Source organism: Tachysurus vachellii, chromosome 19 (assembly GCF_030014155.1).
Source record: "Tachysurus vachellii isolate PV-2020 chromosome 19, HZAU_Pvac_v1, whole genome shotgun sequence".
NCBI lineage: Eukaryota > Metazoa > Chordata > Actinopteri > Siluriformes > Bagridae > Tachysurus > Tachysurus vachellii.
Genome location: NC_083478.1, coordinates 2,521,127 through 2,531,625, shown reverse-complemented (window position 1 = coordinate 2,531,625; position 10,499 = coordinate 2,521,127). Strand labels below are relative to the sequence as shown.

The window sequence follows — 10,499 nt, the reverse complement described above, 5'->3', positions numbered from 1 at the left end:
GTTTGTTTGTTTGTTTGTTTATTTCTACATCAAACACACTGTTCCAAGGAATAGAAATGTCTGTATACTGGATACTGATGTGACTTTCTGTTGTGTTGTGGTGTTCTTTCTCATTACATCTGAGATGCAATATTTATTTAGATCATCTAATGTCGACGCAGTTGATAGTCTGTCTTTATCCAATAAGAAAGCTTTAAAAGGAGGCCAGTGACCAAATAAAGCCTTCAGCGCAATTACGCATTAGAGTCGCACGGAGGCGCTGTTCAAATCTAGTCTACACTTCAAGGAGCTTACTTTCACTTTTACTTTGAAGAACAGAAGCGCAAACCAGCCACAAACTGGTGTAAATAAATCAAGATATAGACCGTGTGTGAATAATGAGCTACGACAGAGCCATTACTGTGTTTTCTCCTGATGGACATCTGTTCCAGGTGGAATATGCTCAAGAGGCAGTGAAGAAGGGTTCAACTGCAGTGAGTACAGCACACAATGACACAAACACAGGACAAAGTGGAGCAATCAGCCTCAATTTACAGTTAATGCAAAATCTACTACTATATGACGCTCAATATCGTGTCTCTAAAGACTTAAACAGGGGATTAGAGCTTATAGGAGCCTGAAGTCAGCACACTTCACTCTACAGAAACCTTTTTAGCACTTATGTTTGCCAAGTCATGTCAGATTCAGTGAGTTGTGTAGATAAAGATCAGCGTAAGAGCAGACTACACTGACATGTGCCCCTGCCAGCTCGTGTGTGTGTGTGTGTGTGTGTGTGTGTGTGTGTGTGTGTGTGTGTGTGTGTGTGTGTATATCTCAAGATTAAAGCTCTATTTTATTAATTTATCCATTAATGAATAAAGGAAACCATTCAGTGTAAAGAGTTTGAATTTACAGAGGAAGAAATGTGGTTTCCCAAAAGCTGTGGGCCGTCTGTCTGTCTGTCTCTCTCTCTCTCTCTCTCTCTCTCTCTCTCTCTCTCTCTCTCTCTATCTATCTATCTATCTATCTATGTGTCTGTCTGTCTCATTTTATCTACTGTATCTATTTATTTGTCTGTCTGCCTGTCTATCTATCTGTCTGCCTATCTGTTTGTCTGTATGTCTATCTATCTATCTATCTATCTATCTATCTATCTATCTATCTATCTATCTATCTATCTGTCTGTCTGTCTGTCTGTCTGTCTGTCTGTCTGTCTGTCTGTCTGCCTGTCTGTCTCAGTCTATGTATTTATCTGTCTGTCTGTCTGCCTGTCTATCTATCTATCTATCTATCTATCTATCTATCTATCTATCTATCTATCTATCTCAGCCACATACAATGAATGAGTTTAGATTTCGTTTATGTCTGAATATAAATGGAAAAAAAAATTTCCTCATGATACATTTGACCCTGACACTCCAACTAATATCTAATTTAATACGATACAAATCGAATAAGAATTATCGATTTATTTTTTAAATATTTTGGCTGAATTTTTTATTTATTATTTATTAATTTATTTACTGCATAACGGTTGTGATTTAACTGTACTTGGTGTGTTTGGGTTCAGTTTGATTTCCTGAAATTCATTTTCCTTTTCCAAGCAGAAAAATCACACTATAAGCAAAAGCCCCAAAAGAACAGATTTGTAAGAATTTCTTGTATAGTGCCTCCTGCCTTTATGTGCATTTGGTTATAAATGCATTGCACTTGCAGGTGGGGGTGAGAGGCAAAAACGTCGTTGTGCTCGGAGTTGAGAAGAAATCGGCGGCCATGCTTCAGGATGACAGGACGGTGCGGAAAATCTGCTCTCTGGATGACAACATCTTCCTGGCGTTTGCTGGTTAGCAAAAATCATGGGTTATCATTTGTACAACTTCCATGTTAACCTTTGTTAAATTTAATAGCATGTTAGATAAATAAATGCTAACTAATCATTTAAGTATGATCTGAATACATAACATTTCTATACGTAAGATTTAATGAAAAACGTCGAGAAAAGTTAAACCCGTTATTCATTCAAATCAGTAATGATCTATTTTTATTTTATACCCATCAAATTAACTGCAGCGTCAAGTCGGCTATAACAGAATTAAAGTTGGAACTGCATTAAAAAATAAGTAAAAAGTGGTAGACTACTTAAAGCAAAGCTACTGTAGCATTATACTCACTCACTCTTACTCATTCATCTTCTACCGCTTATCCGAACTACCTCGGGTCACGTGGATCCTGTGCCTATCTCAGGCGTCGTCAGGCATCAAGGCAGGATACACCCTGGACGGAGTGCCAACCCATCGCAGGGCAAACACACACACTCTCATTCACTCACGCACTCACACACTACGGACAATTTTCCAGAGATGCCAGTCAACCTACCATGCATGTCTTTGGACCGGGGGAGGAAACCGGAGTACCCGGAGGAAACCCCCGAGGCACGGGGAGAACATGCAAACTCCACACACACAAGGTGGAGGCGGGAATCGAACCCCCAACCCTGGAGGTGTGAGGCGAACGTGCTCAACACTAAGCCACCGTGCCCCCGCTAAAGTTATACAATAAACAAAAGGGGCAACAAAGCTTAAGGAACTGCTTAATTAGCTTAAAATAGCAATGAAATTAAGTGGTATCTAAACGTATTTCAAGTTTGCTCTAAGAAAAATTGGATATTTCAAATTTTTAAACATGTTTAAGTCAATTTTATTTTCTCTACACATTTTTCCTGGTTCATCTGATCTGCAGGCCTGACGGCAGACGCGAGGATCCTGGTTAACAGAGCTCGGGTGGAGTGTCAAAGCCACAGACTGACTGTAGAGGATCCGGCCACTGTGGAGTACATCACCCGCTACATCGCCAACATGAAACAGGTAAGGCCTCGGGCTTTACATATAAAATAGTAAAACACTAGTACAGGGAGTTCATGTCATCTATGTATTTGATGCAGCGTTACACGCAGAGTAACGGACGAAGACCATTTGGGATCTCCTCCCTCATCATGGGCTTTGATTTTGATGGTACTCCCAATCTCTATCAGACTGATCCTTCTGGAACATACCATGCCTGGAAGGTAGGAAATTGACTTCTGTCCTCTTGCTACAAAATCACTGACCTACATCTCCTTACAGAAATCATGAAATAAATAAGATGTTGCCTATTTTTTAAAATGGTCTACTTTAAACAGCATTGCAACATTTATTCCTTCAAGTTGTTGTATGCCTCACTGAACAGTTTTAGGGTTGGTGACATTATAGGAACACAACCTGGGTGGTGTAATGGAAGTTTTACTCATGAAAAATTAGCAACAATTACAATATAGTATAGTTACATGTAAAGCTGTGACATGCAAAACAAGTTCTCATCACATTGTTATAGCAGCTATACAGCATTCCCTGACCAGCCCTTGGGTTTTTCCCCCTCTCTCTGAAAGTCAGTAAGGGTGGGAAGGAGGGCAGGAGTTTTGCAGGTTAAGCTAGGGCTGGGCGATATGGCTGAAAACTGTATCACGATATCAGTGTTTCATATCGGTCGATATCGATAATTATTGATATTTTTTATGACCCATTTAAAATAAGGACCAGGAGAAAAATATATTACATTTAAACATTTTTATTTTAAACTTCACCTTCCTCTGATCGTAATCCCCTCAGTTATTAAGACAGAAATGTCAACAACCAGGAAAACTCACATAATTATAATGTCTAAAGTCACAATGAACACTTAACAATTATCTCTTAACATTTAAGATGCAAAATGAAAGTAAATGTAAGTAATGCTGAATAAAGTGTAATAAAATAGTGCAAAGTGTTAAATATAAACATAGAGAAACCTGAGAAATTTAGTGCAAGTTTAGTGCTAGGAAGTTCACTAGCTGTTCACCTTCTGGTGAATAAAGTGTTTTAAAATATGTGCAGTGTTTTTGTAAACATGAATAAAACTGAGGTAGATGGAGATACGTCTGTAATATAAAAAACAAACCTGATACAGTACAGTAATTGTTTGCCTGCAGAAATATGAAAAAAGTAGCTGACTTTTCCCCTTTTATTTACAATTTCCTCGCTCGCTGCGGCTCATTTTCTGCTTATCAGTCGCCGGTTACTGAAGAGGAATCCAGCAGACCAGCACGAGACAACGATATGGTGCAACCAAACTTGATACTGTTACATGATTGGCTGTTAACGTGTCACTCCCTACATTGCTAGGTTACCAGAGAGCGAGTGCCTTTGTTAATGCAACCAAACCTGCTTAGCAACCTGTTTTCTTCTGCCGAAGAATAAAACAATATCGAACGTTTTATCGAACACATTTTTATTGATATCACGTGTATCGCGATACATATCGTTATCATTTTATCGCCCAGCCCTAGGTTAAACTAAAACATGAACGATCCAGCTTTCCCTTTGTTACAATGCCACACTGGAGACTCTTTCCAACCATACTTGAAAAATCCATAAGTGCTGTGATAGAATTTAAATGATCAACCCTTGACCTTCAGCATATGCCTCAAAGCGTGCCAATATCCACAACATTTTAGACTATTTTTGGCCTTCACTACATAAATCTGTCACACGCAGGCAAACGCTATTGGGCGCTCAGCGAAAACTGTTCGTGAATTCCTGGAGAAGAACTACAAAGAGGAGGACATGGAGTCTGAGGAATTAGTGCTTAAACTGGCAGTCAGAGCTCTTCTTGAGGTACTGAAATTATTGAGCGTCAAACCGCATAGTGCTACGTTGGTTATTTAACAAGAGGTCAACTCACTATTGTACGGTGGCCGAGAAGTGCAAAACAAATGAACAAATCCGAAAACACATTAACAAGTCAGACAACCCGGAAGAGGTTGTTATAGTTTGTGATTGGACAAGACACCCATCACTCAAGGTATACATGAAGTTCAGTCTGCCGCAGGGAAAAGATGGAATGGATGGATTACTTCTGTTATTTTCTTATATTTAAACGGAGAACTTTACACATAAGATTCCATACCTGTATATCTTGAGTGACAGGTGTCTTGTCCAATGATCGGTAAGTTTCCATTCAAAAACGATACACTACCGTTTCCGGGTTGTCTGACTTGTGTTTTCGGATTTGTTAATATGTTTTGCACTCCTCGGCCACCGTACTATTGTCTTTATAATGTGTTATAATATTATGTACCAACCAGTTACCATTTTTGAATGGATAATTTGCATCATGGTGGAAGGGTTTGGGGGGGGTGTCAAGTGTGGGATCAAACATTTACATCAACACAAGTAGGAATACATTTTGGGAGTTTTTAGACAGGCTCTCAAAAAAAAAAAAAAATTTAAAAAAAGACCAGAAATCTGTCCACCAGATTATAAAAGATACTGACACAACCAACACGGTCCTTAAATTGGTTGACTAACATTAAATAATTAAAAAACCTCTAAACTGTTTATTTGCAGGTGGTGCAATCAGGTGGGAAAAATATCGAGTTGGCCAAAATGAAGCATGGTGAAACCATGAAGGTCAGTTTAAAGCAACTACACCCACACACACACCCCAATCCTTCCTTCACTGCACAACTACATCTTACCCTCAACTTTGCATTTCTGCACTAGATTTTGGACCCTGAAGAAGTGGAGAAGATTGTATCTGCACTGGAGAAAGAAAAAGAGGAAGCGGAAAAGAAAAAGAAATCTGCAGCCACCAAAACATCCTGAACAAACTGGGATCCATCCATTTAAAAAAAAAAAAAAAAAAAAGTTAAGCAATGAATTCATGCACTAAAACTTGGAGGTTTATCAGCCATTTTCCAATTTATTAACAATGGTTCTTTTTTTTGTACAAAGTCCCCAGTTAATTCATATGCAAAGCAAAAATAAAGGAAACAAAACAAAAAGCCTCTTTAATCAATGTTCGGGGAACAAATGCCAAAGGCTGACATTGATAATCAAATCTACATTCTGCAATTCCAATATTACGTCCATCATAAAGCATAAATAAAAGAGCTTTACTTAGAATCAAATGTTGACAGATCAAATTAATGTGCAGTTCAGTTTGTGCAAACATTTTGTAAACATTTCACTAGTGAAGGCAGCAATAATGAACAAAAAAAAAAAAAAAAAAGCTGCCTTTGGACAAGCAAATAAAAAAATTAATTTAATAACAGTTTAAGTGCGAGACTACAACTGAAATTACAAACTTAGAAAGGGAAAAAAGAGAGGAGAACATTTCTTATTTACAAAACCACTTGGTGGCTACCTGAAGAATTCGTCAAGATCTGAAAGAGAGAAAACGATCAAGTTAAAGTGAGTAAGGAATAAAGAAAGGCAAACATTTTGTGGAGCATGAAGTAACTTTTCCCAGCTTAAAGTATTCTTACAATTAGAATATTTATTAAACAGCATTTAATACCATTTACACAGTCACATTTATTTAAACTTATGGATCATCAGTGCAGCTATAAACAGTTGTTCCATCAGCAGCCTTAAACAATTAAACCCCAGTGACATTGGATGTAGAAGCAAATATTAAACCATAAAGTATGGGAGACCTGAAACTTTTGGGTTTGCGGTATTTTATAATTGACTCCACATTCTATAATTGAGCTTCATGAGGGGTTTTACAATAAAAAAAAAAAAAAAAAAAAGTTGATAAGAACCTCATCTTGAAATTTCCTGATTTGGCTAAATAATGCTTTGAGAAGTCATTTCCCCATCACTTACCCGTCACACTCTACTGCTTCCAACAGCTGGTTGAGCAGAGATCTGCTGATTCATCCCTCTTCCTCTCCTCCCTCTGAACCCACCACGAAACCCACGGCCTCTCAGGAAGCGACCGGGAACTCCGAACGTCTCCACGTTCAGTTTGCGCTCCTCCGCCCATGTCGTACGCCTGAGTCAAAGGTTAGCGCCAGAATTAGCCAACATAGTGGGACATTTCAGGGTATCTACATACGATGATATTAAGTGATCATGCAACACTGCTGAGGTGAAACTGGCCCAATTCAATTGACACCGAGTAAAAACCTGGGCATATGAAGATTGGAGAGAGCTGCGATTAATAAACAAATCCCAGGACATTTCAAAAAGAGACAGGGAATGGAAGTACAACCAGTTTGAAATACCTTGATTTAAGTTCTGAAGAGATGTTGTCAAAGAAGCATTTGGCCTTGTTGTAGAAGCACTTTGGGCCAAAGGGATCCTCATCTGCAGCTCCCTCGCTGTTCTGAGTCTCCACTCCAGAGTCGGACTTCTCTTTCTCCTCTTTATCTGGAGGAAAATACCCAATAAAAGCATCAACAGGAGGAGAATCGGATGTTAAGCGGACCTTCTGATAAACAGCCACTTCGTTAACCTTTGACTTCAGGGTTGTCTTCAGCTTCCTTGATCAGCTCGTCCTTGTTGAACTGCGCGTTAGCCGTTTCAAAATCGAAGTCTGACTCAAACTGAAGTGTGGTGGGCTTTGTGTTGGCTACAATAATCTGACCTCGGTTGCGATTCCGGGATCGGCGATTTCCTGCAGGGAAACGGGCGTTTAAAATTAAGAGCTGAAAAGTGCGAAAGCAGCAAGAGAATGTTACAAAAACAGTTAAGCATTGATGCACAAACCACTTTACCATCTTTCTTAGCCTTTTTCATAAGGTTGATAATTTATAGCAGGTACCTTGTCTCCTCCTCTGTGGTGGTCGGTTTTCATCATTAGCTTGATTTTGCCCTTCTCCTTGCTGAGCATCTATCCACAAAAATACACATCAGTCACTGATCCTAATATGCAACACAAATAACTTGAGACCAACATAAAAACCAAATATACACTTGTGTAAAGCGTACAAGTCTGAAACCCCAGTGAGAAGCGCAGGAGTGTGCACTTTACTAGTAACGCAAGCAAATCTTGGAGTGCTAAAACCAGTATACATGTTATTTTACATTTAGGGCAGTTCTCAGATGCCCTTATCCAGACAAATAGCATTTTGCATACTTTATAGAGGTGAGCAATTGAGGATTAAGGGCCTTGGTCAGGGGCCCCAATGTGGCAGGTTGGTGGACCTGGCATTGGAACTCGACCTTTTGATTAGAAGACCAACACATTAACCACTAAGCTCCCACATCCCACATTTCCCCCTTACACCCAACAGACTCACCCCAGTGACGTCCCAACAGGAGATCTGACAGTATAGTCAACTTAAATCAAGAGAATCTGAAGTCCAAATTTGCTTTGATGTACTTACCAGATCTCACATTTGCAGGTATTTTGAAAAAGAAAGTCCAATGTTCTCTTTAATCCATGCCATTATTAAATCCTTAACAGTCCTAACATGTGCATGTTATAATTAACCAAAGGCTTCAAATAATTGTTTCACGCCTCGTCTACACCGCTGTGCAACCAGACATCCCATCAGGTGCAAATTGAAAGGCATGACAAAAAGGTCGATGTGGAGCGTGTGGGTAGATTTCTGTGGGAACCCTGACAGAATTTCTGGAAGCGGTGATGCAGCCATTTTCCACACAGAACTACGAACAGTAGCTGAAGCATGTTTTAATTGTCCGTGCAAATCAAGCGTGCACTAATGATGCAGTAACTAGATGAGGTTCAAATCCCACAGAGCATTAAATCTTCCTTCAGATAAATGAACACTTTGAAAGCCCATGACAACCAAATCCCAAGATCACTGCTAACATGAGCATAATGAAATGACCCACACTCATTTCCTAATACAGGAAACATGAACTACGGAGGCTCTGACTAGAAGCAGAGGATTTGAACCCGATGTTTGGAAAGTGTTCTGCACTGGATGTTAATGTTGATTTTAACAGCGCTCTTACTCGCAGACATGGCGCTCCTCTGTGTTTGAGGACTTCCTCTGCCTCGCTGCACCCTGCCACCCTCACGGCCCTGCTGCTGGGATACCAAGCCTTTTTTCGGAGCTGGTATTTCAGCAGGCACCGTCTGGACAGCCTGCTCCACCATGGGACCTCTTCTTAGAGGGCCATGCAGTCCGGCTCCTGGTACGAAAGAAATAACAGGTGCAAACTTACCCCTTTTAAAAAGGTTAAGCACGTTACAAATGGATAAATACAACTGCTTATGAGTATAAGTGCAATGAGGAAAAATGCTAAATAAATAAAAAGGTTTCAATATAAATAAAGTTCACACTCTCACCCAAGCTGAGTGCAGCAGCATATTGCTGATTGAGCAGTGAACTAGCAGCAAGGGGGTTATAAGGTGGCATCATGCTCCTGTAGGGACTGTAACCACCCTGATGGCCATACGGTAAAGACGAACTACCTACAGATGACTGAAATACAAGGCAGACATTAGGTTCAGGTTTAGGAAAGTTCAGGTTTTTTAAAAGAAAAAAAAAAAAAAAAAAAATTGTAATGGTACCTGAACAATTGCAGGATCCTGAGGCAGACCAGGGTGCAGCTTCAGTGGCTCACAAACCGTAATGTCTTTGATGTCACTTCCTCTGAAGATGATGTAATCAAATACCTCATCTCGTGGCGGTACGGGTCGGTCTGTAGGTCGTCCCTCAGTACCAAAGGACCTCACTGATCAGACACACACACACACACACACACACACACACACACACACACACACAATCAACAAGCTAAAGTCTTTCTCTCAACATGTTTAAAATAAAATCTGAGGTTTAAAATCTGACCTGTATGTTATTCAAAGTGATCTTGCTCTAATTTGTGATAAGATTTGGGGGAAAATAAATAAATAAATAAAACCTTTAATTAACTGAATCAGGTGTTAATTGATCGGTTCATTAAGACCACGTGGGGTCACGTGAGCAGAAATCCTCGTTAACACGCGACCATTGCGTTAACGAACAAAAAATTAAAAATAAAATTAAGAAGGAAAAAAAAAATATATATATATTAATTGAACAGACCCAAAGATTTCAACTCTGGAAAGAAACGACATTAAAGCCTATGGAATAAAACGTTACCTTTAGCCAAAGCCACAGTGGAGTTGTCGGTATCAATAGTGTATAAAATCCCCTCATAGCGGATCTGGGCTTTGGAGATGAGGCTGATTTTACTGCCTATATAAGGAGTTCCGGTGCTCATGTTCAACACCTTATGTGTCGGGACGCGGTCGTTGTTTACAGAAGCTTTTACTAAAGATGCTAATAATTAACACACAAAAGCCTTCATCACGTTTTACTACCGCGAACACATGGAGAAGATGTCAGAAACACAACGCCGCCATATTTATAAGGCATGGACCTGGCGGTTAAGCCACGCCCCCTCGTTCTGCACACCTGTGCTGCATTGCTGGCTCCAAATATATTATATTATATTATATTATATTATATTATATTATATTATATTATATTATATTATATGTCATATTATATTATATTATATTATATGCATTTTATATATATATTATATATATATATATAAATTATATTTTAATAATTTTTATAATAATAATATTTTATTTGTACTTTTTATTTTATTTATAATTAATATTTTATTTCAATAATAATAATTCACACAGCCTTATTTTATTAACACACGTGTGTGTGTGTGTCTGTGTGTGTG

General features: G+C 39.0%; 2 protein-coding genes across 2 annotated transcripts; one reads left to right on the top strand and one right to left on the bottom strand.

The window, feature by feature from the left end:
- The first annotated feature begins 273 nt into the window (after nucleotides 1–273).
- On the top strand, nucleotides 274–5,836 carry LOC132862473 (proteasome subunit alpha type-7-like). The gene is made up of 7 exons (XM_060894511.1): nucleotides 274–473; nucleotides 1,696–1,822; nucleotides 2,719–2,843; nucleotides 2,921–3,043; nucleotides 4,548–4,667; nucleotides 5,400–5,462; nucleotides 5,556–5,836. Exons 1-7 carry the CDS (start codon nucleotides 378–380, stop codon nucleotides 5,655–5,657), a joined length of 756 nt encoding a protein of 251 aa, XP_060750494.1. The 5' UTR covers nucleotides 274–377; the 3' UTR covers nucleotides 5,658–5,836.
- A 267-nt stretch (nucleotides 5,837–6,103) lies between these two features.
- On the bottom strand, nucleotides 6,104–10,098 carry lsm14b (LSM family member 14B). The gene is made up of 9 exons (XM_060894510.1): nucleotides 9,899–10,098; nucleotides 9,325–9,488; nucleotides 9,100–9,235; nucleotides 8,763–8,942; nucleotides 7,603–7,671; nucleotides 7,294–7,455; nucleotides 7,064–7,208; nucleotides 6,663–6,831; nucleotides 6,104–6,217 (listed from the first exon to the last, which is right to left on the bottom strand). Exons 1-8 carry the CDS (start codon nucleotides 10,017–10,019, stop codon nucleotides 6,666–6,668), a joined length of 1,143 nt encoding a protein of 380 aa, XP_060750493.1. The 5' UTR covers nucleotides 10,020–10,098; the 3' UTR covers nucleotides 6,104–6,217; nucleotides 6,663–6,665.
- Nucleotides 10,099–10,499: the final 401 nt, after the last annotated feature.

Coding starts and splice junctions, on each gene's coding strand:
- LOC132862473 (XM_060894511.1), top strand. CDS start 378: ATGAGCTACGACAGAGCCATTACTGTGTTTTCTCCTGATGGACATCTG. Junction 1,823..2,718: donor CATCTTCCTGGCGTTTGCTG/GTTAGCAAAAAT, acceptor TCTGATCTGCAG/GCCTGACGGCAGACGCGAGG. Junction 5,463..5,555: donor AGCATGGTGAAACCATGAAG/GTCAGTTTAAAG, acceptor TTTCTGCACTAG/ATTTTGGACCCTGAAGAAGT.
- lsm14b (XM_060894510.1), bottom strand. CDS start 10,019: ATGAGCACCGGAACTCCTTATATAGGCAGTAAAATCAGCCTCATCTCC. Junction 7,209..7,293: donor AGACAACCCTGAAGTCAAAG/GTTAACGAAGTG, acceptor ATTTTCCTCCAG/ATAAAGAGGAGAAAGAGAAG. Junction 6,832..7,063: donor TCTTCAGAACTTAAATCAAG/GTATTTCAAACT, acceptor CCTTTGACTCAG/GCGTACGACATGGGCGGAGG.